Source organism: Natator depressus, chromosome 11, assembly GCF_965152275.1.
Source record: "Natator depressus isolate rNatDep1 chromosome 11, rNatDep2.hap1, whole genome shotgun sequence".
Classification (NCBI taxonomy): Eukaryota; Metazoa; Chordata; order Testudines; family Cheloniidae; genus Natator; species Natator depressus.
The window spans coordinates 14,135,557-14,162,798 of record NC_134244.1 but is presented as its reverse complement, the minus strand read 5'-3'; the positions used below and the strand labels follow the sequence as shown (position 1 = coordinate 14,162,798).

Below are 27,242 nucleotides of genomic sequence, written 5' to 3'. Positions count from 1 at the left end.
TGAATAATGGAAGGCGTAAGCATTTGCCATTCGTTTGCTTTCAGGATCCACTTTTGTAATGCTGATTCGATGAGACCTGTTGTAATTTGAATTTGAAAAATAGGAAGTTTTGTGATTCTCAGCAGACGCAGCCTTTAGCAAATCACTTTCTTATTATGTTTCTCTTTCACTGTCATCCCAGTTGCAAGGTTTGATCAGCATTCTCCTTCATATAAAGATCCGTTTGTGCCCTGTGGCCCTTCTCTTAATGTCATTTCTTATTTAAGTAATTACTTAAACGCCTGATGCTGCTCCCATCAGGCTAAACTTTCACAAAGTAATGTACTAATGCATTAGTACTAGCAGAGATGATGTGGACTTCCTTGGAGTGGTTTGGGTGAAGTTCAGTAAGTAATTAGAATGCCTCAGCAGTTTCATATTTGCTGATAAGAGTTGTCCTTTTGTAGGTAACCAGGAGCCCTGTTTACCTAACTTAGCTCTCAACACAGATCCACCTGGTCTACACAAAATAATTTTACACTGATGCTGCTACCATCAGTTCACTGGTGGGGGACTGACTCTAAATAAGGCTTCCACAGCTGGACACATTTTTATCACCATGTTAATTAACCCTCGGTTCTGCATTGTAGAGGGGAGGGAGGAAAGGGAGCAAAGAGCCTGCCCCAGTGTATCACAAAGGAAGGAAGAAAGCAGCCACTCTATAGCACAGCCTGGAAGACTACACAGACCCCTCATAAATGCAACTGGGTGGTGGATCTGGGAGGTTGGGAGGACAGAGCCAGACAGCAGCAGCTCTTCTTGCCATGGGACTTGACAGATGATCAGTATGAGAGTGATTGCTGGCCTGACAACCATTAACTCCTCTGCATCTTCCCCTTCAGAGCAAAGATGGAGAGCAAGCAAGATAGACACCCACGAGGAGATGTCAGAGAGACAGGCCCAGACTTTTGTCTGGGTAGAAGAAGACAGGTCTGGAGTAGAGAGAGAAATCTGTGAGTTGTCAGCACAGAGTTTGTATGCCCTGCATTGTTTCTGTGAGGAACTTTCATTTCCCTGCCATAAAAGTGACAGAGCAGACTGATCTAGCTGGGAGAGGAGGATGGAAATGCAGCACATCTGGGGCCAGGGCCATGTTACAGTTCCACCCGCAACTCTGCAGGGCCAGTGGGGCCATGTGCTTCCCCGCTCAACCCATGAAGAGCCCAGTGCAGAGTCCTGGGGAAGGACCAGGATGGCTGAGACTGCCATAGAGGCCTCTTAGTCCCACATTCTGCGCGAGAAGGGGTGAGATCTTTGTATGGAGAGGAGTCTCCACCTATGGATCTAGAGGGTATGTTCCCGCCCTGAGCTGAATGGGTGTAAATCCAGGGGGACTTCACTGAAGACAATGAAGCTGCCCCAGTGTGAAAGAGGTGTAAATGAGGGGACATTCAGGTTGTGTCTGCACATACATGCGTGGGTGTAAATATACATTACCAGGGCAACAATCAAAGAACAAAAGGAAAAGTACCTCGTAAAGTCAGGTGGAAGTCACTGCCTTGCTTATTGGTCTTTCAGAAATAACATTCACACTGGAGAATTGCACCTCAAACCCTAGATTGCCGGAGTAAATTGACTGGGCGTGTCAAACCTGGGACCTGATTCCCTGCACCATTATACCACTTGCACACCAAGGTAACTGTTGGAATTAAAGTCACACGCACTGGTGTGTCTGAGAGGATAAATTGGGCCCCAAAGCTCTTTTTTGGGGTGGGAGACACAAAAATCTATTGGTTCGGTTTCACCCCGGTCTTTAAAAAATACATGTCATTGAAAACTGCAGTAACAAGCTGCTGCTGCTTCCTTTAAGTGAAATGTGTTTGCCTGCATGCATGTTTATAAGACTTTTCAATGTGAATTAGCCACCAGTCCACATGGCTTTCCTAAAAACCTCTTTGGCAACAAAAACTGCACGCATGTTTATCATATGGCTTCACACAGCAAACACTGATACCATCTGACTGAAGCAAGTTAATCATTAACCTTTTTCTCTGTACAATGTTCTGCTATCCTGCACATTAGAACTATGGAGGGGCATCCTTTCCAGTGGTGTGATGCCCAGCTAAGGCACAGATTTGCAGGGACAGGGCTGAGCTGCAAAATTTAGGTCTGGATTTCAAACTCCCTTCAAATTTTAGGGGGAGTGGCTCTGTGCTTTTGTTTAGGCCCATTATAAAGATACATGCTTGCAGCAAAATTTGGATTCTGAATATCCACCCCTCCAAAGTCTGGTGGAGTTAGTATCTGGGGTTCCGACCCATGCATAGCTGAGGTTTAGTCAAGTAATTTTAAAAGTTTACTATTTACATAACAATTTCAGCCAATTGGATCCCAGATACAATAAGAATCATTGCACCTACCAATGAAATCCATTCCTGTGAGCTACAAGGGCAATAGCTGAGAGCCACCCAGCACATGGCACCATCTCCAACAGTAAAAGGGAGGGGCAAAGTGTGGGCAAACCCCTTCTCTTAGGCAAAGTCCCATGAGCTCTTTCATGTCCATGCAGAGCAGAGAGGACCTTGGCTTTTATGGACTTAATATCAGAGGGGTAGTTGTGTTAGCCTGTATTCACAAAAACAACGAGGAGTCCGGTGGCATCTTAAAGACGAACAGATTTATTTGGGCATAAGCTTTTGTGGGTAAAAAACCCACTTCTTCAGATGCATGGAGTGAAAATTACAGATACAAGCATAAATATGTATTGGCACATGAAGAGAAGGGAGTTTGAAGAGAAGGGAGTTAGAGTAACTCCCTTCTCTTCATGTGCCAATATATATTTATGCCTGTATCTGTAATTTTCACTCTATGCCTCTGAAGAAATGGGTTTTTTACCCACAAAAGCTTATGCCCAAATATCTCTGTTCGTCTTTAAGATGCCACCAGACTCCTCATTGTTTTTATGGACTTATCACATACACACCAAGTAAACTGTCTGGTGTTCAATTTTTCTACTTCTGAAAAGAGGCAGCTTGTTCTAATACCTGAGCCTGGCTGAGGATGCCAGGAGCTGGCAGCATGTTCTAATACCTGGCCTGGCTCTCCCAATGACCTTCACATGCAAACTCAGCCAAGTTATTTCACTGGGCCAAAATCAATCCTGGAGTAAGTGGCAGCCCTTTAAGTTTCTGGGCCAAAATGTCAAATTCAGTGGTGATGAGAACAGGGGTGAAGTGATGTGAAGGTGTAAGGGGTCCAAGCAATGGGGGTAAGTGGTAAAGTGACATGATTTGAACCAATCTGCCATTCAGTGGTTTTGGCAAATGAATTCAATTTCCTTGCTGAGGAGGGGGAATGCATGTAGCAAGAAAAAGCAACGAAGGCCATGTCTACATTTACAGTAGCACATGGAGTACAGACACTGCAAGCCCCACTAGGACTAGTAGTGTAGATGGTGAGGCACTGCTTCCTTAGATATATACCCTACCGGCTCTCCATGTGCCCAGGCTCGATACGCGCCCAAGCAGTGCCTCCCATGGCTACACTGTTAATTTTAGACTGTAGACTGCTATTTTTAGCAGCGTAGCGCCCTGCTGCCAGAGCCTTTCCCCGCCGTGATGAAAGGTTCTGGCAGTGGGGAAAGGCTCTGGCAGCTCCCCACTGCTGGAGCCTTTCCCACCTGCAGGGAGGAGCTGCCTGCCCGCTACCAGAGCCTTTCACCACCTCATGTAGCTACACACCATAGTGTAGATGCAGCCTGCTTTTCACTGCAGCATGTAGCTACATGTACCCTACATGCTCCTGCAAGTGTAGACAAGGCCTAAAAGGAGGGTGTAAGAGAAATCGGCCCTGCCAGCTTTTTGTACATACTCCTTTTACTTGAAATCCACCCCAGTGATCTTCAGGTCCCCTGCTCTGACCTGCTTTGTTTTAGGGTATGTCTACACTGAAAATAAATACACTCGGGTTAAAATAGCAGTGAAGACACAGCAACTCAGCTTTTAACTCAGGTTAGCAGCTTGCGTTCAACCCCAATCTCCTCTATAGGCTTATAGTCCAGTGTCTAACCTTAAAGGAGTTAAAAGGTGAATTGCGATTTCTTCACTGCTATTTTAACCTGAGTTAGCTAACCCAAGGTCAGAACACATCTTTTATTTGCAGTGTAGACATACCCTTACATGTTCCTGTTAGTGCCTTCCCCCAGTCACTCTCATTTTGCGCACTTACTAAATGTAATTTCAGTGCAAGCTACACTATTGTGTTAACATTCAACATTTAGCCTTCTGTCCCTAAGGAACGATCCTGAAGTCTGTGTTCAACCAAACATCGTATGGACTTCAGTGGGAGTTTTACCTGCATACGGGCTGGCCACTTTGGCTTCAAATGCTGCAAAGTGCTAAGCAACTCTTAGCGGTGTTGAGCATTCATTATTCTTATTGAGTTCACTTTGCAGGATCAAACTGCAGGGTCTATCCAGATTGTGTTCTAATATAAGCACAAGGGAGAAGCTAAACATCTTAGTTATAGGATTTTTGAGGAACTGATCAAATTACCACATCAAAAGTATCTGGCAAGTCTAGAAAAATCGAGTTAATCAGAATGCACAGCAGATGGCATAAATTCAGCAGATGAAGTAGAAAGTTCCATATTTCCTCGGTGTCTGTAATCGGACAGGACTCTAGGTTAACTATAAAAAATTCACCATGGAAAATCCAAAGAGTTACACTGAAGATGAAATTTCGAGTGATAGCAAAATGTTCACCATGTCAGACAAGATTAGGTTTGCTTCATCTGCTACCACCACATTTGAACTATATGGTAAAGTACTTTATTGCTGAATTAAATTGATTGATAAGTGTTTAGGCTGATCTATGAAGAAAATAGCTGATCTATTTGCATTTCATATGCAATGCCTTTTTACTGTGACTTTTGCTCCTAAATGTATCTGAACATTAATGAAGAGATGTATCTGGGACACATCTCTTCCAGCCAAAAATGCTGAGGAGATAGTCTCGGGCAAACACTAACCATTTTTTCTTCCAGTGGTTTTTAAATAACCTAAATACATTTCCATTGTGTAAAATTTCAATGCCTAAAATATTTCAGATATTCAAATCACCAAAAGCTAACTGAAAATGTAAATTTATGAATTGCAGGTAAATATAAAAACACTGTTGCTGACTCAAAACAATTCTATTGAAACATTAATGAAGATGATGCACTTTTTAATCGTTATGACTCAGCATCATACACTTTGCAAAACTCAATTAAGGGCACCTGGCATGGGCCACTGTCAGAAGACAGGATCCTGGGCTAGATGGACCTTTGGTCTAACCCAGTATGGCCGTTCTTATGTTCTTATGTTCTAAGTTTGCCTTGACTTACAGCCTGTACAATCCTAGCACTCACTGCATGAAACTCTTGTTTCACTAAGAGTTTGTAGATTTTTGACAGGATCATGTGCTTCTGGATCTTTCAGGGTGTGTATATGGGGACAGAAGAGCTGTTTTGAAGAACAATTCTTTGAAAGTTTGATTTTTAAAAAAAAAATATTGTAGCTTCTAAGTGAAAGCTTTCGAATTATAGCCCTTTCACAGGAATTCCTCCCCTTTTAATACCAACAGAGTGCTCCTACTGTAACTCTGTGTACAGTGCCTTCTATCACAGGAATCTTCCTGATCTTATGTTCTTATGCTGCCAGAGCCTTTCCCCACCACAGTGAAAGACTTTAGCAGTGGGGAAAGGCTCTGGCAGGGGGAGGCAGCGGGGAAAGACTCCAGGAGCTCCCCACTGCCAGACCCTTTTCCTGCTACTTCCCCGGTGCTGGAGCTTTTCACTGTTGCATGTAGCTACACACCGTAGTGTGCACGCAGCTTGCTTTTCCCAGCAGAGTGTAGCTACGTGTACCCCACATACCCCTGCAAGTGTAGATAAGGCACGGGTTTCAAGAATGTTACAAATACTTTATTTGCACAGAATTGGCCAAAGAAATGTGTGATTTGAAAGGATGTTTGTCTTGTTTCTGCTGGACTTTAGAACCGCAAAGCAAGAAGAAGCCTTCTGCATGCTGTGTTTGGACTGCACTGGCAATCTACTTAATGACGCTAACTATAGGCCTGGGACTATTGGCGCTAAAAGGTAATTTTCCTAAATAACCACTTACTGTAGCCTTGAAATCCTTGTAATGGTTGGCAACGTGTTTGTGCCTGATGCTTTTGCAATACGCCATCCTAGAGGGCTTCATGCCTCAATAGGATGAGCCTACTGTACATGCCAGGGGCTCTTTGCATCCCTTCAGTCGCTGCCCCAGCAAGCTCCTGTGTGTCACCCTTCCACCCCTCTATTTCAGGGACTCCCTGCAACCCCCGTTCCCCTCTCCCCTTTGCCAGGAGCTCTGTGGGTTCCCCATTTCCCTCTCCCTCAAGTGTCCCCCATTCTCCCATCATGCCAGGGGCTCTGTGTGCCCCCATACCACTATTCCTCATTCTCCTCTTCATTCTCCCCTTCCCCACCATGGCAAGGGCTCCGTGTGCCCCCCATTCCCTCTGCCAGGGGGCTCTTTGAGTCCCTCATGCGTCCTTCCTCCATACCATTGTCTCACATTCCAGAGTGCTTTGTGTGTCCCCCATTCCTCACTTCCCCCTCCTTCCCACCATTCTCATATCTTTTCTTTCTGCCTGGGAGAGTCCCCCTTCGCTCAGCCAGTTAAGATACTGTGATGCTCAGTGCATTATAAATAGACATCCTGGTAGAGTATTTAAATATTATCCAGCTAAGATCCAAGAGCAATCAATATCACTCCTATAAATGGTTGTTATGCCCATCTGTCACTCAGGGCTGGTTCTGAAAGCGTACACACAGAAAGGGTGGGGAGAGTTTTGTGCACGCTCTCTCCTCATGCCAGGAAGCTGATCTCAGTGTTTCAGGGGTGTGAGAGATGAGTGCCATGAAGAGCAGAGGAGGATAAGTACGCTTTCCTTCAGTTCCTCAGAGAAACTATTGGAGTACAAGTACATGATCCTGAGCACTCTAAGAATTAAGGCTCCCTCTATTAGAAACTGTTTTTTTCCCCAGATGCATATTAGATATGTTGCTGTCATATCTGGCCACGTAGCCAGGCATATGTGGCACCTGGATACAATAATGAAGGGCATACTAAAAATGCCTGCATAAGTAGATGAGAGCCAATGGCTATGTCTACACTATAAATTAGGGGTGTATTCCCCTGCTCAATGTACTCTCATTGAGCTAGCGTGAGTATAAATAGCAGTGTAGCCAGATTAGCACTGGAGGCATGGCTGAGCTGTGCCCAGTACGAATGCCCCGGTTTCAGGTAACATTCTACCTGTCATGCAGGAAAGAAGTGTCTGTTTTACAGGAACTCAGGGCCAGTCAATAGAAATTGCCCTATAGAGCAGGAATTTCCCAGGATGATAGAAGGAGCTTGAGAATATTTATTCCATGATGCCTTCCATTTTCCTAGTATTTAACATGCAGGAGGAAATACGCAAAATCCAAAGAGAAGACAACTCATATATACCAGAGGAACTGGTCAGCCCCTTCTACAATGAAACTCTTCCAGAAAGCAACTTTTATAGAAAGAACACTAGAGGTGAAGAAACATTGATCGAAAGCTTAGAAGAGGAAATCAACACGATTAGGGTCAGCAACCACAATTTATTGATGAGGATGAACAATATCACACTGGCTGCAGGTATCTCTCTGCTTCACCTTATCTTTTTGACTGTCATATTTTGTACATAATCTGAAAGCCTGATGGTGCTGTACAAGGAGTACAAGAGTCAAAGCCTTCTTTAAATAGAAAATGCACAATTCAGTGGTCCCTATGGGAAACTCCAGCTTTCTTCTCTAAGATTGAAGGGTGGTGGCCAGATCCTCAGCTCATCTAAATGGTGTAGCTCCATTAACTTGACACATTATTATGGATGGTCTGGTGGTTAGGGCACTAGCCTTAGGACTTGAAAGACCTGGATTCAGTTCAGTGCTCTGCCACAGCCTTTCTGCATGATCTTGGGCAAGTCACTTAGCCTCTGTGTGCCTCAGTTCCCCATGTGTAAAATGGGGGTGACAGTCCCGCCCTGCCTCCCAGGGGTGTGGTGAAGATAAATACATTAAAGATTGCAAAATGCAGTGCTTTGAAATCTACCAAGGAAAAGCACGATGTGAGAGATAGCCACTGCTATGAAAATATAATAAATACTTAAGGAGCAACCAGGAACAGGGCCCCATTGTATAAACACAGAGTAGTAAACAGTGGCTGCCACAGAAAATGAATGGAGTTATGATGATCTGTACCAGCTGAGGATCTGGCCCGAAGAATTGGATAAGATTGTGCATAGGGTGGCAGTATGGAGCCCAGGCTGGCATATCCCTTCGGGGTCCCACTTTATTGCAGCTAGAGTTTATTTCCTGGGCTGGAATGGGCGTGGGCTCCCTGTACCCAGTCCCCCCACCCAGGATACCCACACAATGTTGCTCAGACTTTTTTCAGGCCTCTCTAGGACTTCTAGTCTTCCTGCAGGGAGAGTGACATTTTCAACTCAGAGCTAAATTTGTTAACATACTGTTCAATCAACGATTGAGTGCTGACTGTTTAAAAATGCACATCAAATATCCATTTCAGGGCAGCTTGGAATCAAAGGAGAACCTGGTCCTCCAGGTAAGTAAATATTTGAGCAATGAACAGCTTCCCCTCTCTTTCATTCCCCCTCCCTTCCCCTGTTCTGTACAGAATCGGAAGTTAGATTTTGGAACCCTATTCAATAAGTCATTTGGGCCCCACTCCTGCAAAGACATAATTCTACCCTGCATAATTTTACGCACGTGAGTGGTCCCATTGAAGTCAAGCTCCTCCCACACCCCCTTGCAAGGCCTGCTGGGAGTCTGGCTTTGGTGCAGGGTGTAGTCCCTGTTCTCTGGATACTCCCCATTCTGAGTAAGTGGGTGGGGAGAAGCAGGGAGCTAGTAGAATCACAACTCCGTCTCCCCTCTCTGCTGCTGCTCACTAGCCAGGGTAGCTGGGGAGAAGTAAGTTGTATTTTATCAAGAGCTTTATCAGTAACTTACTGTCCCCCTTGAATCTGGATGGGACCAAGGGAGGAACTGATGGGAACCGGATGGGAGCCACAACTGCAGAGAAGTTTCACAGCACCATTTACTCAGGGTTGAGCCTACAGGCTCAATCTAGTCCACAACGAGTAATATGTCATGATTAAGGTGTGATCCTACAAAGTGCTGAGCAGCTCCCACATGGCACTAGGGGCCTCAGCCTTTCATAGGATTGCACCCCAAATTGTGCACTTGTTCTTGCAATAGAATAGCTGCGTAAGGTCCTCGTGCATTTCCCATTGAAAACAATGGAAATACATCCACTGACTTCAGTGGGAGTTGGATTGGGCCCACTGACTTGATGGTGGTGGGAGGAGGGGGTTTGCACATGCTCAGGATCAAGCCCTAAAACTCCCCAGATCTGAAGGTTACTTCTCCTAGATGGATTCACATGCCATTTTAAGAGACACCCAGCTTCCCTTTTCTGACATTGACTTTCTGTTCCTCAATCTCCCCAAGACTTATACTTCAAACTGGTGTCCAACTAGTGCAGGGGTCGGCAACCTATGGCACGTGTGCCAAAGACGGCCTGCGAGCCGATTTTTAATGGCACGCTGCTGCCTGCCGGGTCCCAGCTGCCGGCCCCGCTCAGCCCGCTGCCGAACCCAGGCTAGGACCCCGGCAGGCAGCAGCGTGCCATTAAAAATCCTGCCTGCCCCAGTCCACTCTTCTCCGCCCCCTTGCGGGGGCAGGGTAAACAAGCTTGATCCCCTCCCCCGCCTTTTCCCCCAGCATGCTGGGTTCCTGCCCCTCCTCCTCTCCCTCCCAGCCGCCAATCAGCTGATGGCCCCTGTGAGGGAGGGGGAGAAGCGGAGCCGCAGCGCGCTTGCTGCTCCGGGGAGGAGGTGGAGAAGAGGTGGGGACAGGGCCTTGGGGAAGGGGGTGGAATCAGGGCATATCCCCTCCAGCCCCCTGCCGTGAGCCGCTCTGGGCAGGGGGCTGGGACCACCCCCACGACCCTAGCCCACATCCCCAGCCCTCTGCCCTGACCCCTGCACGCCCCCATGACCCCAGCCCTGACTCCAGCACCCCACACACATACCCAGCCCCCCACACCCCATGCCCTGACTCCTGCACCCACCTCACATGCCCCCAGCCCTCTGCCCTGACTCCTGCACCCTCCTCACACACCCACAGCCCCCTGCCCTGACTCCTGCACCCCCCACACCCCATGCCCTGACTCTTGCACCCCCCACATTTCCACCCCCACCCAGAGCACCAAACGGGAGCGCCTTCACCCCCCCATCCCATTCCCACCTGCACGCCTTGCACCAAATGGGAGCTGCCCAGGTAAGCACTCCACACCCAAACCTCCTGCCCCAACCCTGAGCCCCCTCCCTCATTCTATCTCCTGGCCAGACCCTGCACCCTAACCCCCACCCTGCTCCTTCCCCCCCAGCCCTGTGCTCAGTGCACTCCTACCCTCAGCTCAGTGCAGAGAGAGAGGAAGAGAATGGGCTAGAACCAGGGAGAAGGTAGGTACCCACTGTATGTGGGCAGGGCCAGGATCCCAGACCAGCAGCGGGCTGAGAGGGGCCGGCAGCCGGGACCCTGGCTGGCAGGAGCCAGCGGACGGAACCCCAGACCGGCAGCGGGCTGAGTGGCAGCGGGCTGAGCTGCTCAGCCCACTGCTAGTCTGGGGTTCTGGCTGCCAGCCCCTTGCCAGGGGTCCCAGCCGCAGGCCCTGCTCAGCCTGCTGCCGGCCTAGATGAATGGAACCCCAGGCCGGCAGTGGGCTGAGCGGGCCGGCGGCGTTAGATCAGCATTTTAATTTAATTTTAAATGAAGCTTCTTAAACATTTTGAAAACCTTGTTTACTTTACATACGACAATAGTTTAGTTATATATTATAGACTTATAGAGAGAGACCTTCTAAAAAACGTAAAAATGTATGACTGGCACTCAAAACCGTAAATTAAAGTGAATAAATGAAGACTCAGCACACCACTTCTGAAAGGTTGCCGACCCCCGAACTAGTGCATACAATTTCAGTCTTTTTTCTTAGCCACGTTATCTCAGCCTGTCTGAAATGAAGGTTTTATTCTGTTCAATTCAGGTGCCAAGGGGGAGAAAGGAAGTCAAGGTGAAAAGTATTTCAAGTTTTCAAGTGCTTACTCCTCTGTTTTTTACTCTATCACCCAAAGGATGTTGGTTACATGCTGAAATATACACAAGGCCAGATTCTTATTGGGTGTAAATTAGCATAATTCAATTGCACTCAATGGAGCTATGTCATCTTACACCCATCTGAGGATCTGGTCCTAGTTACGGTCAAATCCTGGTTCCATTACAACCAATGGACATTTTATTATTCAATTCCGTGAGCCACAGCCCTTAGTTTACACTTGTTCATTATGCCATCAAATCCATCTTCTAGGAGGAAAAGGTGAGAAGGGAGACATGGGTCTACGAGGACCAGCTGGAAGCAAAGGAGAACCAGGGTCAAAGGGTAAGCAAATAACATAAAACTCAGAGAGGGGTGGGGACATATTTAACAATGTAGACAAGCAGAGGAGAACAAAAGTGGATGTATTTGTATTTTAGGTATTGGATTTCCTGGGGAGAAAGGAGAGAAGGGTAAGTCATGGAAATGAACCCTCCCTTGCATCATAAGAACAAATAGAAATAAAAACGCCCTGATTCTCAGACTTCCCATTGGCATTTTGATTTTGGTGCCTAAATATGGATTGAGATACCCAATGTTAAGCACTTTGGATGTGAGCATTTTGGCCACTGTTTTTAAACCTGAAATGTTTTTTAAGCACGTGCTTCCCACTGCAAACTCGGAGAGATGTGAACGCATCCAGTGGCGGATTAGCCACTGGGCCAATGGGGCCCTGGCCAATTGGGGCAACTGGAAAAATGGGCACCCCCTCGCACCCAACCTGTACCACCCACTCAGCACTCCTGCCAGGGAGTGGGGGAAGCCCCCATGACCCAACCCTGCTCCCTGGCAGGAGTGCAGGGGGGGAAAGAGCCACTTGCTCTGGCCCAGGGCCCCACAGAACTGTAATCTGCCTCTGAACACATCCCACTCATTGTTGAGGAATGTCCTTTATAACCCCTGTGATATTCTCTGACTTTCACCCCATTCACTTGTAGAAAACAAGTAGATAGGTGTGATGAGCTTCCGTAGCTGCAGGTTTTGTGTGTGTCTTGCAGTTAATTTACTTGTTTGGGAGCTGTGGTTTCAGTCTTCACAAAAGAATTGATGTTAATTTTTTTTGTCAATTCAATTTCAAGGTAATCCTGGAGAAGAGGGTGCTGGAGGTGCTCAGAAAGGGGAGAAAGGTTCATCTGGAAAGGATGGAACTCCAGGTACTGAGTTACTTACCTTTACAGCCCTGTACAAATGTTATCATACATAATGCTCAATCCACATATTTCCTTTGATATTTTAGGGTTACCTGGAAGAGTAGGAGCTCCAGGTGCCAAGGGAGAAGCAGGTAAGGAAGTATTAATAGCAACACCTCTTAACAGGTAAATGAAGAGCTAAGCAAAGAACTGAATACCCAAAGTTCAGTAAAACCAGAACACGCAGCAGCAATCAGAGTGATTTACGTGGGTTTTTTATGGGTCATAAGTAGTAACTGGAGGGTAACTTAACTTTCTGTGTCAAAGATGACATTCCTACTGATAGAGCCGCACTGATACAACATAATTTGATCAGCCACTGCTCTATAAGATTCACACTAAAATGTGTATGTTGTAATCAACATACAATCCAGTTGTCCTGTGTGTCCGGTTCCTGGAGACCCAGTCTTCCGGCCAGTTTCTGGTCTCATTTACAAGAGGATAAATTGGGAGTAACTCTACTAACGTGTATGCATTTATTCCCAATTTTTCACTCGTGTAAATGAGATTGGAATGTGGCCTTTCATTAGGACTAAATCCTGGAGCTATTGCACAGCCCAAATGGCTGGGCTATGGTACATGCTGGGGAAGGAATTATCCCTCAGGCTGTGCTGTGCATTCACAACAGTTATAGTCCCCTAGCCAATGCCCTCATTCTCCATTTAGGACCATGTCAAACCATGGATTGACCAGGTTCTCCCTCATCCCTCCCTTCTCCCCAAGGCTCCTAGCTGGGGAGCAGAATGTTCACGCACATCAGATTTTCCTGACATGCAGGGAGACTGCTACCCCCAGCTTGGGGACCGCAGGCTTTCTGCCCTGGAATCACACCAGTCTCACTAGGTAAGGGCCCCCACAGCCAGTCAGGCAGCAAGTCAGCTCTGCTGCTTCCCTTATCTCATCCATCCATGGTGCTTGTCTATGTTTATGCTAAGCAAGCATTTTAAACATCAAGCATCCGTATCTTCCTTGCTGTGCAGCATGACTTACAACAATGAAATACAACTTCAGGCCAAATCCTGCAGTTCACTGCCTATATATTTCAGAGCCTTTTCAGGGAAAAATTCCCACTGACATCAGTCTTTGAGCAAGGACAGCAGGATTTGGCTCATAGACAGTTGGACCAGTTTCACAGCTTGTGTAAATCAGCAAAGCTCCATTTATGTCAGTGGAGTGACTGTCCATTTACATCCGCTGAGAATCTGGCCCAATACCTGTGGATTGCATAGGCTCAAAAATATCTACCTTTCATGTCCATTAGTCATTATTATTAATATGTATGTATTGGAATTTCAGGAATAGAAGGACCAAAGGGGACAAAAGGAGACCAAGGAGTCCAAGGTAATGCATTTCCTTCATTGCGTTCCTACTATGGATTTTGCTCTCATTCATACCTGTGTAAATCAGGAATAACTCCATTGAAGTTAGCAGAAATAAACCAAAGTAAAACCAGTGGATGAGAATAGAATCCAGCGGACAGTACTGAATTTACACAGATAGACCCAAATTTGGCCCTCAGTGACAGATACCTATTTCAAAATAGCTGCACTGCCATCTTCAGAGTCACTCTGGATCTACAACGAGAGCAAAATTTGACTCTTATATTGGTATTGCATTTTGTAGTGTGTGCGTGATGGGTGTTTCATGAGATGTTCAAAGCAACAAATCATCAGAAGTTTGGTATTTTTCATCCAGGCTTAAGAGGACCATCGGGTGAAGATGGAAGTAAAGGGGACAGTGGCCTCGCTGGTCCAAAAGGTGAATCAGGAATGAAAGGAGATAGGGGACCTACAGGTAAGGCAATTTGCTTATTTTTACCTACGCAATTTTAACAATTTCACATGCCTTCCTAGTTAAGTCTTTTCCGTTTACAGTGTAAAATGTATTGTTACTCCATGAGTTGTTTCCACAAAGATTCAGACATCTCTGACCATGGGGTTACCAGTCTATAAAGGGATTGGATGAATGAGGTTATTTGCCTTATTTGTTTCTTGCTATGCCAGTGCACCAAGCAGGGTGGTTCTCCAGAAATGCTGACTCAGAGCAATGAGCTTTTATATTCTCTTTTGGGATATGTACGTGTAATGAAAGAAGCAGGTACTTAATTATCAGCACATCCCTGATTATAGCAGTGGTGTTTATAGAAGGATTTATATGGTATAAACAAATACAATACAATTTAAATGCACAATCATGTGCAGGTTTGGTTGGTTAGAGCGATAGTAAAGCCTGCCTCTGAGTGGTTTATATCCCATATAAGCTAGAGTTTTGTGTAAGTTAAATAGAAGAATTATGCAGTGTCTCTCGCCTGTGTAACTTGCATTACATTGGTATTCATCAGCCACATCTGAGATGTGGACAGGGAGAATGAGCCGAAAACAGGGTGGAAAGTGGAAACGTTGTGGAAGTGGTCCATATGAGCGGAGAATGATGATTATACACAGAACATTTGGAAATGTAACATTACTGCTCTGCTGGTGTACATCAGTGAGGTTCCATTTATTTAACAGAATTCCACTGATTTGCACCAGCTGAGGGTCTGGCTCATGAATGGCAAAACGGATCTTAAAAAATTCTAGGAATCTTAGGAAAATCCTGGAACAGAAAAGGGAAGGAGGGAATTGCAATCCCTTCTGAAATATTTTATTGCATTCTGTCATAAGTATCTTGATTACTGTTAGAGAGCTTATTCCTTCACTCTCCCACTTCCCTGGTCCTTCTCGCACGAACAGAGAGCAACAATACCCGAAGTCCGAAGGTGCAAACAATTCGATGTTTATTGGGGTGAACTTCCAGCAAGCTTAAATACAAGTTCCTTTTTCCTTATTTTCGAATCCCAACTTACTTCCTGTTTGCCCCTAATTTACATAGTAATATTCTTAGCTATACCTTAACCAATCATTCTACTGAAATTTAACTAACCAATCCTAACATATTGTAACATGATTAGCTAACCAATTATATCCCACCACCTTAATTAGATTACACCCAGCAAAATTAATTATACAGCAGACAGAAACAATCACAGAACCAGACAGAGATTATACAGACAAACAATAGCAAAGTTGGAACTCTAATGACAAAACAATACAGAAGTGAGGATTTCACATCCCAGCTATTGATAAGTGAGTTCTTGCCAGACAGGATGCTATCAAACTAAGTTTCCTTTTACATTTTCTAGGCACTTCCCTTTCTCTGGAGGTGATAGGAATTATCAGGACAGGATTGTATTCAGGACAGGATTGTATTCCTAACAGCCCAATAGCACCTTCTTTCAATGTGACTAGTTTGGAATGTGAGGATGTGACTGTTCGCTTCCTGGCTTATGGCTGCCTCTGCTGCTTAGCCAAAGGCCTTAGCCTAAGAACAGGGCCTCAAACAGTCACAGTAAGAGAAGGCCCTTACACCAGCAGACAGTGATTTTGATTCTTTCTTTTATACCTCTAGAACTAGCCAAGTGATAAGAATACCCCTAAATTCTTAAAGTACAGGCTTTTGCAGACAGGCCTGAATATCTATATCCTAACAATTACCAACTGCAAATGTCAGAGATCTAGAAATGCAAACCCAGGGCCAGATGCTGATGCTGTTAGAGCCAATGGGAGAGAGACACAGATTTGACTCCAACCCTTTGATTTATACACATTCATTGTATTGTTAAATAGGTCTTCGAGGAAGTAAAGGTGAAGTGGGTGAGAAGGGAGAGATGGGCCCCAGAGGACCAATTGGTGCTCCTGGAAACAAGGGAGATGCAGGTCAGTCAGATTTAAACGGTAAGTTAATAAGGCAAAAAGCCAAATCTGGCTGGGGGTTGGTGGAGGCGAGGGGAGATGCCATGTTTAATAATTTGTACAAATATCACTAACGCTAACACCAATATTGTATTGTATGTACAGCGGGTGCACCAGGGCTTCCAGGACAGAAAGGAGAGGCAGGTAAGCCAGGCAAAAAGAAAAGTTTCTCCTATTAGTATGACACTGATCTCCCTTAAAGGTACATTTCATTAAAAAGGGGCAGCTGGTGTAAATCGGCTCTGATTTAATCGAAGTCAGTTAACAGCCACAGTGGATTGGCCCTGAAAGTCTAATTTAAAAGAAAATCAAACCCACTGTGATTGTAACTGAGAAATGTCCATTTGTCTCAATTACCAAGGAAGAATATTATAAACACAACATCTGCCCTCCCTCCAATCCCGCAGCAAGCTGCAGATTCAAGGCCTGTTGTCTCACGTACACCACTGGACTCAAAGAGTAATTCCACTGAACTCAGTCGAGTTACACTGGTGTAAAACTGCTGTAAATGGGTGTAAGTGAAAGGAGAAGTAGGATCTTTTGTTCTATATTTTTCATAGATTTTTAAAGTCAGGAGAGCCCAGTACGACCATCTTGTCTGCCCTCCTGCATATCATAGGCAATCACAGTCCAGGGCAACTGCACCTCTGTCTCCCCTCGGTGGTTCAGCAAGGGCATCCACTCTCTGGCTTCAGTTCCCCAGTCATTGCCTTTCTAGGCGGAGACCTGCATCTTTCTCCCTTCTGACTCGGGTGTTTCCAGGCTGCACACTTCCTTGCCTTCACGGTGTATTTCCCATCACAGACTGGTTGGCCAAGAACACTTGCTTGCTTTTTCTTGAGAGACTGATGATAGAATGATTGTCGATAGTTATAAGTTACCATGCAGCACTTCCTATGCACGCCCACTTTATTCTTAAGGGATAACGCATTGCAGAGAAAACATATTAAAACAATAAAAGAACCTACGCACATGCTAATAAGTTTAACAGAATTAACCCCAACCCTAACATGGATTCTGCAGGGCCAGTCCTTCCAACCCTACCCGAAAGATTGGGGCCTGCTGTGGATTAGGGGTCCAGTCCATTTGCTGGATCAGGAAAAAGGCCCTGCGCCAGTTTAAAAGCAGGCTATTTATTCAAAAATCCTTCCTTTGTCTGTCAGTCCCTGGAGAATCTAGGTTGAACAAGTATACACGTATCTCTCCGGGGGTGGTGGGGTTCTTTACAACCTGAGTGAATTTGTGTAATCACCCCCAGCTGTATGAAAATACATACAATTACACAGTAACACATGCACCATTGCATGTTTAACACAAGGAATGTCAAAGATTTTAAAACTAATTCAATAAGGTTTAACTTCATTCAATAAAGTTCATTTACGATATTGCAGGAAATTGTCAGTCTGTTACACCAGTCCCAGAATTTCACCCAGTAAGTCCCTTTCTAATCCTCTAAGGCCTGGTTCACCATTGTATTACTCCACTTTCACACCAGTTTCACTCTACTGAGGCAACACCAGTGTCAAACTGGAATAATGCAGTGATGAATCAGGACCCTTTTGTCTAATTCTAAATTCATATGGTGTCTCCCCTGCTTCATGGCCTGACTCATCATGTCATTTAGATATGAAGATATTGGTACTGAGTATCCTCTGAGCATCAGTTTCACACTAGAGTAATTCCATGGAGTTGCTCCTGATTTAGCCCAGTGTAAATGAAAGGTGAATCTGTCCCACAGTACCCTGGAAAAATTGCAACACAGGTAATTGCTTTCTGTCTATGAACATTTCCCCTGCAGGTGCATATGGATGGAGTGTTCTTCACCCCTTATGGAAAAGTCCTAGTAGAAGCTGCTATCCTTTCTCTGGGCTTTGTGAACTATCCTACAGAATTATATCCCTTCTCTAAAATTCTATGGGATGACTTAGAAAATCTATAGAAAATTTCTTTTTTTCTGTTAACATCTATAGATTTTAGAGCAATTTATATAGAAGCCTATTAAATTTCCATAGAGCCCTAATTTGTGTGTGTGTGTGTGTGTTTACAGGGCCATATTCTGTGTGTACAGGGCCATATTCTCCTTTTGGCTCTATACACATCACTCCCTTTGAAGTCAATGTGAACCATTTGTATGCATCCCAGGGCAGAATTTGACCTAAATTTTGGAAAGTGCTTTGGGATCCTTCAGATTGAAATGCTGTGTGGACCTGATTCTCCACTGCCTTTCACTTTGTATGCTCATTTACACAGTGCAAAGTTGGTTATAAAATTATACCACTAGTGAAAGTGAGTGGAGAATTTCAACATGGACGCGGTTTACATCCACTCTGCTCTCACTCTGCACAGGAATAGATGACTACACAAGGTGCGGGGCAGTAGAGGATCAGCCCCTGGAGAAATGTTATGTTACTTTGGTTCCTTTATAGTTCTTTGTACTTCACTTTTGTTGTTGTTGTTCATCTTTAAGGCCTGAATGGAGAAGTTGGTGCCCGGGGACTTCCTGGTTTAAATGGCATGCCTGGTCAGAGAGGGGAGAAGGGTACGTAGCTACCAGCATTTTTAATTTAGTAAAATAATACCCTGCTAAGTATTTGTTACCCATGTACCCATTTTTTCCCCCTTTTTTTTTCCCCCTTTTTTTTTTTAAACGTCAGGAATCCCAGGAGAGAGGGGACCTAAAGGTGAAAAGGGACAGAGAGGAGAAGCAGGTAAAGGAAAACAAGACACGTCCAGCATCAGCAACACAAGTTATTCAAATAGGGGGATGCACTGGAATGAACACACAGCTCAAGCCAGAAGGCAGGATGCTCAATCCCATGCGTGACAGACTCATGCAGTGTGGACCTACAGTAGTGGGCATGGAGCTCTGCCAAGCTGCCATGGCAGGATACTTATTTCTGTAGCTGTGCCCAGGGTCCTTAGAGGCACCTGTTGATATAACTTAAGAACATAAAGTGCAGCAGGTTAAGATAACCCACCCCAAATCTCCTTCCGCTGACATTAACGGAGCTACTGTGACTTACCCCAGCGGTGTATCTGGCACATAGGGTCAATTTAGGTATGTTATCATGAAAGATCCACTTATCCTCTAAGCCTTGGATCTGAAAACCCAATCTTCCTAGGTGAATAAGTTCTTATTTTTATATATTGTATGTGCCTTATCCACTTCATTAACCATTAGCTGGAGAACGAATGTGCCTTCCCATCTGCATGAATTGAAAAGTAGACTATAAATATAAGCTTGAGGGAGCTTAAAAGTGTGATAATATCTATTTTACTTACTTATTTTGGTTTTGATGATCTTTGATGGCATTCCAGGACCAAAGGGAGAACAGGGAGATTCGGGTAAAGCACTTGCTGTATTAAATTATGCAAAGAGATGATTACACAATAGGGTACTTTCCATGGAATGCTTCACTGACTTCTGAAGGTGATTGCATGTAATACTTGTCATGCTCTTTTCTTCAGAAATTGCCAAAGGCATCAGCTCTCTGATATTTTCCACCTAGGGGTTAGAGGCCTACCTGGTGAAAAGGGAAGTAGGTGGAATTCTGGCTCTCCAGGTCCAAAAGGTGAACCAGGAATGAAAGGAGCCAAAGGAGACATGGGACCTAGAGGTAAGACTATCTATCAAGGTTTCTGATGAGTAGTTGGTATGTTTTGCACTGTGTGTGTGTATTATGGAATTGCAGTAGTTGTTCCATGGTTAAGGTTGCTGCTAGCTTTCCATTATAAACCTGATTTTCAACCTCACTACCAAGTTCCCACACACAGAAACCAATCTTCCTGACATTTTGGGTGCTACATCTCATCCTATAGTATCATCTTTCTGGAAACTTTGGTAAAAATTATGCAAAGGATTTTAAAGTCATGGGGCCAGATACTCTGGTCCCGGCCACCTTTATGTCCCCCCAGTTGCCAGTGCAGTTCATTACACTTCATTTTTGTTCCCTTGTATTATTTCAGCAGAGGCACCGTGCAAGTCTCCTCTGTAAGTTTTTAGAAATTAATAATTCAACAATATCTATTTATCTGCATCCAATGAGGAGTGAAAATAAAGGGAAGCAATTGTAATAAGGAAAGGGAAAGATTGACTGACTGGAAAAAACATTTAAAAACTGATCAGTAAAGTTAGGTGTCATTATGAGACCAGCCCGTAGGACCAGCAATTGTGCCAGCATTGCAGTGGTAGTATTTTGGCAAAAATGCCCAGTTCTTGAACAATTCCTGTGTGACTCTGTATTGGACACAAACACATTTTCTTTTAATGTCACTCATCTACGTCGTCTTGTTTCATAAATTTGCCTCTTGAACAAGTGCATTTCAGTGCAGCCATTACAAGGAAAATTTCATTCACTGCTTGCATCTGAGTTGAGATATTTCTTTCGGACACTACATTAAGGCAGGTTTCAGAGTGGTAGCCATGTTAGTCTGTATCAGCAAAAAGAACGAGGAGGCCTTGTGGCACCTTAAAGACTAACAAATTTATTTGAGCATAAGCTTTCGTGGGCTAAAACCCACTTCATCGGATGCATGCAGTGGAAAATACAGTAGGAAGATAGATATATACACACAGAGAACATGAAAACATGGGTGTTGCCATACCCACTATAACGAAAGTGATCAATTAAGGTGGGCTATTATCAGCAGGAGAAAAAAAACTTTTATAGGGATAATCAGGATGGCCCATTTCCAACAGTTGACAAGAAGGTGAGAGGAACAGTGGGGGGGGTGGGGTGGGGAAATGAACATGGGGAAATAGTTTTACTTTGTGTAATGACCCATCCACTCCCAATCTTTATTCAAGCCTAATTTAATGGTGTCCAGTTTGCAAATTAATTCCAATTCTGCAGTCTCTTGTTGGAGTCTGTTTTTGAAGTTTTTTTGTTGTAATATTGCAACTGGCCCAAAAAGGGGGACTACCCTGCGCCCTGTGAAGTAAATTACGCCCACAAGCCAAGGAGCAAAGGGGAAGCCTGAGGAGGAGAGTCACAATTCCTCCCTGGGCTGTTTCTGGGGTAGTCCAGCTACACTCTTACCTTACACCGGGCAAGCTGTAAAGGCACAGTCCAGCCCTTTTTTATTCTGGTGGCTCCAGCACCAGTGCAGCTACTAGTGGTTTTTTTATCAATAACTCTCGCTTTGCACAGGACTGAAATATATTTTCCTCCTTGGGTGAAGCTCCGAGGTCCCCAGTTGCCCCAAAGTGGCCGAGACAGCATCTTACATGGCCCAGAAGTAACAACGCAGAACATCAACATGAGCAGATAGCCCTATAGTGAGACATCACTCCACTTCACTGTGACACTAACCAGTCCCTGCCCACTACCACTCCTAGACGGAGGCTGCATCTTTGCTGATGAACTAGCTATAAAGTCAGGTTTCACAGTAGCAGCCGTGTTAATCTGTATTTGCAAAAAGAAAAGAAGTACTTGTGGCACCTTAGAGACTAACCAATTTATTTGAGCATAAGCTTTCGTGAGCTACAATCCGATGAAGTGAGCTGTAGCTCACGAAAGCTTATGCTCAAATAAATTGGTTAGTCTCTAAGGTGCCACTAGTACTCCTTTTCTTTTAGATATAACGTGGCCCCCATCCAACCAGCCTTACACATGCAAAACTCCCACTGAGCTCAACTTGATTTGGCCCCAATCAGAACAGGGAGACAGGATCGTACGTTAAGAATTGATTTCTGAATTCACTCCTGACACGTATTTGAAAGCTGCTTTAGGCCACACCCGACTCAGATGACGATATGCAGCCTGGTAGTTTTAGATTTCTCCTGCATCTAACTCTGGTTAATGATGCAGAAAACACACCTACCAGATTACAAAATAGGTTGTGTATGTCTATTTATATAGTTATACTTTTTTAAAAGGAAGAGTTGTATATTTAGTGCTTTTAGCAAAAGAAAAAGGATGTGGGAAGCTTTTTTTTCAGTACATTTGGGATCCCTTTGTGCATTCCAACTAAACTATCCTTTAAGAGGGCCCAAGTGGCACTGTGGTGTCAAAAGACCCCGCTCCTATTCTTGAGGCTGCCACTGACTTCTTGTTTGACTTTGGATAAAAATCACTTAGACCCAAATCCTCAAAGGTATTTAGGTGCCTAAGTCCCACCTTTCAGTGAGAATTAGATGCCTAAACACCTTTGAGGATCTGGACCTTTCCCTCTCTTTGCCTCAGTTTCCCCATGTATAAAAGGAAGGTAATAAACCTTTATTCGTGTAGGGTTTTTTTAATTAAGACACTGAGATCCTTAAAGCATTTTGCAATCTTTGGATGGAAGGCACTGTAAAAGTGCAAATAATTATTATGAACGTTTATTGTTATTGGGTTTTTTTAATTGTAATATGGTAGCACCTGGTGATGTGAACTGAGATTGCGACCCCATTGTGCGAGGTTCTGTGCAAACACATAGTGAGAGACAGCGCCTGATAGCAAAGAACTGGTCAAATTAATTGCTGTAGGCCATTTGACCATAAAATAGAGAAAGGGCCTTTTATATTTTGCAAAGAACATAAGCAGCTGGAGGTTGTTTGTAAATGTATTTTTAAAAAACAAGGTTTTTAAAATGTATACTCTGTAGCTGTTTTTATAACATTTAAGATACATATTATATGCATGGCAGCACCAGTAAAATACTGTCCACTTAATATAGCAGGATTCTGCACACTGACGTATATACACCATCACGGGACCTTTTCACCAGTGTTGTGCATTGCAAATACTCTGCAGTGCATAATACTCCTGCTGCTTTTAACATGCTGCTATCATGAGTTCCAAAGCTGTCCCAGGGGCTTATCCACATTAGGAGTTTAATTCTAGGAGTATATTTCAAATTCTAAAAGTGTGAGGGGGCTAGAGTTTTATTTGAACATTTGCATTCATCTCCGATCAACACCAGCTTAAGACATAATGGTAATCATTATACTTTACCTTGAAAGCGTGTCTAATGATTGTTTTTTTTAATTTGGAACAGGACTGCCAGGGAGCAAAGGTGACAGGGCTGAACCAGGTACTAGACATTTATCTCGTCTCCATAGCTTGCCCTGTAACACCAGCACAATATAGGACCCAGTATATATCCAGGACACATGCTTAACTTTGACTATTTGCATAGTCCCAATGATGTCAACAGAACCTCCCACGTGCATAAAGTGAAGCAAGTGTTTAAGAGCCTGCAAGGTCAGGGCTGTCATGCTTCTGAATTAATTGCACCTCTGAGCCCTCCCAGGATCTGTTCAAGGAGGCCTTTCACCATCACCAATCTCTGGGCAGGGACCTGCATCACTCTTCCTGCGGAGCAGGGTTGTTTGGTTGTAACCCACCTCCCTGCACTGCCCTTGCTTATCCCAGCAGGTCTGACTAATGTCCAGCTTCTGCGCTTTGTTTTCTCTCCAAGGGCTATGAATGGCATGCGCCAGTGGTTATGAGTAACCAACAGCTCTCTCAGAGCCTTACAGAAACAACGTATAAAACAATAAAAGGTCTAAACTCATAATTAAGCTTACCAGTGTTCCCCCGTGACATCTATGGAGACCCTGCATGTTCCAGTCCTTCCATGAGATTTGATACACCGCCCCCTTTTTGGACAAAAGGGTCATGCCCATTTGTTGCCTCAAAATGAAAGCCTGTCTCTTTATAACCCAGTCTCCTAGGTCTCTTGAACACACTCTGAACCAGTATATGCAAACCACCACAGAGACTGGTACTTCTCTGGAACTGTTTACTGGTCCCAGGGACGGCAGTAATCACACCCCACTGTTTTTAGTTCCTGGAGGAGCTGCAGTAACCCTCCCCATTGGAGTAGAATACAATCCCGAGCCCACAATAATACATATAACCTGTACGAATAACAGGGGTAAAATTGATTCAAGAGTCTCAAGCTAGACCTGTGTTCATCATATCTATCACAGGGTCCTGAACTGATCTGATTTTTGCTACAACAGCAACCTCATTTCCCATGTAGCCATGTTCATTTAGGTGTGGCCATTCGTTTGTGTTATTGGGTTTAGCACCTTATTCTTCTGTGTCATTTTTCTTATGCAAACGTCTTATTTTCTGTGTGTGTAATTGGTGTAATTATTTCATAACCTTCTAATCCATCAGGGGAACGCTACTCCCACCCAAATATAAGGCTCAATGGGACAGCTAGGGAGGGCCGTGTCGAAATTAGGTACCAAGAGAAGTGGGGAACAATATGTGATGACAAATGGGATGAAAGAGATGGAACCGTGGTCTGCAAAATGCTGGGATATAGACGCGCAGTTCGCACCATGACAGCACCCCCAGGTAAGTTAATAACTAATCACCCAAATCACCAATTACATTCCTGATCCCAAATTGTGATCTGTGATTTTATATAGTGTGGTTGGTGTTTGGTGCAAGATTCAGCCTTTACAGGGGCAGTATTCATGGCCTCCTGGCACCCAAGCCACTTTCAGCCAGGCATTCAGATACAGAGCTGGAATTTTTTCAGTCCAGGGTGCCACACTTTTTTGGTGCTGCTCTTGTTGCACGGGAAGTCCTAAAATTCTTTCCAAGTGCAGGATCACAGTCTAAGGTTGTACAAAATATATAGTTTCTTGATGGCGAATACTGAGATACTTGCATTCATATGTGAGCTGCATGGACTTTGCAGACATGCTTCCTCAGAGGATAACTCTAGAATTTCCATTCATCCCTTTTATCTCCCTCCCACCTGCTATTTCTATTTCCTGATTGTCAAAATACCTACCCATCCCACTGGCCTTCGAAAGAGAAATTATGATGGTCCAGACCAGAGGCAACCCATGCCTGCCGATGGGAAAGAGGGGGGGGCCGAGTCAGGGCAGCCGGCTTCAGCAGTGTTACAGAGCATGCTCAGTCTGTGTGAGCATGCTCAGTACAAGCCAAGCACAAATCTCGGGGTGACCCTGCCTCCACCCCCACACATCCCCTCTTGTCCGGACCCTGCCACTCTTACCGAGACAAAACTCATACTGAAGCAAATGGGTGTTCTGCTAAAGTAAAGAGGGCAGTATCATAACCTATAGAATAATCACCCAGCAATCAAGAACTTACAGAACAGTTGTATGGAAGTGTTATGGGACAACTGGGCACAAGCCATTCAGAAATAGGGATAATCAACAGAAGCAAGGTTTTTAGAGATTTCTGTGTTAAATAGGATTGCTGGGATTAGTGCACATATCCCCGCTTGAGACTATCACTGAGGTGAATCATTATAATTAAAATGAAAACCCTTCTATCCTCTACCCACCCTCAAGTTTTACCCATAATCTGAACTCACTCAACTTTTCCAAAGTTCACAAAAGTTTACTCAATGGTGTTTCCTCTCTGATCTCTCAATTCCATGTGCCCCTGCACTTCCTTCTTCTAGCCAAAGCTGGAAGCAGAAGTGCCACAATAGTACTAGAAAGTCCGCTCTTGCAAAATTTCCAGCCCAGTTTTGCAGACCCAGAGGGTAGCAATCATTTGGATGAAACCATCTAACCTAAATCTGTGCACTGTCTTAGTTATGCCCTATATTAGTGGCAAGTGTAATTCTCTGCAGCGGGGTACTCAAAGGCCTCTTAAGTAAGTGTTACCCTTTCCATTTGGAAGTGACCATGGGCAATATATGAAGCAAAGTGCATGAGATTCAAGCTGAGAGACCACCTCCAACATGTCAGATGACAACTTTGATTGCAATCCAGCCAGCTCCTTCCCCTCCTGTGTTTTGTTTCAGGAGTTCATTATGTATTCCCTTGGGGGGAGTTTGCCGGGGGACCTTGTTCTATTTTTCACTGGTAACAAAAGACAGAATTGTGACCTGCTCTTACCAGGACACACACGGTGGTAAAGGTGCACCAGGGAAGGCTTCTTCCTCACCCCGCGCTGTGAGCCACAATGGACATAACCTGTACAAAGAGCCCTTTCCTTCCATCTGAGTTAGCTGCACTGCAGGTCACTGAGCACTGGGAAGAGCAGCCTTTGCAGGCCCACTGTTCCCATTCGCCTGTAGATGGGTGGAGGGAGGGCCGGAAAAAGGTGGAGCTTTGACTCCACCCTCCAGTGCGCCAGCCTGCAATGCCAAGCTGCTGTTAGAGGGGAAATCAGCTGCCCCCAGTAAAAGGCTGCAATCCGTTACTTTCTCTTGGGAGCCGTAGCAAAGCAGGGAGGGGAAATGTGACTGTCACAGTTCCTTCCCAGGCCTCCTCCTGGGGTGACACAGGTACCCGCTCCAGACACAGAGCTGTGCCTTGAGGCTCAGTCTAGCCCTAAGGGAAGTGTGAAACCTAAAGAATGTCGTCTTTGTGATTCACATTACAGATTTCTTTGGGTGACTGTATATGTCTGTTTCCCATGCTCTACAGTGACTTATTTTGCTTTTTATTTATTTTTTTTAACCACTCACCCCCAAAAAAGGTTCTGGTCAGATTTGGCTTGATAACGTGGAGTGCAGTGGAACGGAATCCTCCATTTTGAACTGTGAAAAAAACGAGTGGGGGGAACACAACTGCAGCCACCATGAAGATGCTGGTGTGGAATGTGCCTAAGATGGTGTCGAAATGGGCATGATACACTGCTGTCTGGCATAAGATGTCTTAATTCCACAAGTTCCAACAGACTGCGCTGCTGTTGTCCATGGCTGGGACTTGCTTCTTTCTTTTGGTGTTTGTAAAACTGTTGGTTTCTTTAGCTATTTTAAAAATATGCATCAATGAGGCAAGTAATTGTTCCTTAAATCTTTAATAACCAGTAAGGCCAAAAGTAAACCAGGAAATCCAGTTGCCACAAAACAATTAGAGACAGAAAAGGAATGAAATACCCAACTCACTCAAATACTCGTAAATCTTTGGGTAACCTGGCCGGTCTGGTATCCAGCAATCATGTATTCTGCACAGGGTGGAAGGATAGTGGAAGTTAAAGCATAGGAGTAGGAGACCTATGCCCTGCACTCTTCCTAGCTCTTCCCTGGACCTCCTTCATGACCGTGGCCAAGTCA

General features: G+C 44.6%; 1 protein-coding gene across 1 annotated transcript; it reads left to right on the top strand.

The window, feature by feature from the left end:
• The first annotated feature begins 4,682 nt into the window (after positions 1–4,682).
• On the top strand, positions 4,683–26,998 carry MARCO (macrophage receptor with collagenous structure). Its single transcript, XM_074966799.1, has 16 exons — positions 4,683–4,797; positions 6,016–6,117; positions 7,463–7,693; positions 8,624–8,659; positions 11,486–11,557; positions 11,653–11,685; positions 12,510–12,554; positions 13,759–13,803; positions 14,167–14,256; positions 16,128–16,235; positions 16,359–16,406; positions 19,572–19,598; positions 19,763–19,870; positions 23,235–23,270; positions 24,365–24,547; positions 26,663–26,998. The coding sequence occupies exons 1-16, from the start codon at positions 4,683–4,685 to the stop codon at positions 26,791–26,793; spliced, it is 1,410 nt and encodes a 469-aa protein (XP_074822900.1). The 3' UTR covers positions 26,794–26,998.
• The last annotated feature ends 244 nt before the right edge of the window (positions 26,999–27,242 follow it).

What these genes read in the sequence shown, in the direction of transcription:
- MARCO (XM_074966799.1), top strand. Translation starts at nt 4,683, where the DNA reads ATGGAAAATCCAAAGAGTTACACTGAAGATGAAATTTCGAGTGATAGC. An exon ending in TGGGGAGAAAGGAGAGAAGG is followed by an intron (nt 11,686 to 12,509) that starts GTAAGTCATGGA and finishes TTGATATTTTAG; the next exon opens with GGTTACCTGGAAGAGTAGGA. An exon ending in AGGAGACCAAGGAGTCCAAG is followed by an intron (nt 13,804 to 14,166) that starts GTAATGCATTTC and finishes CAGGCTTAAGAG; the next exon opens with GACCATCGGGTGAAGATGGA.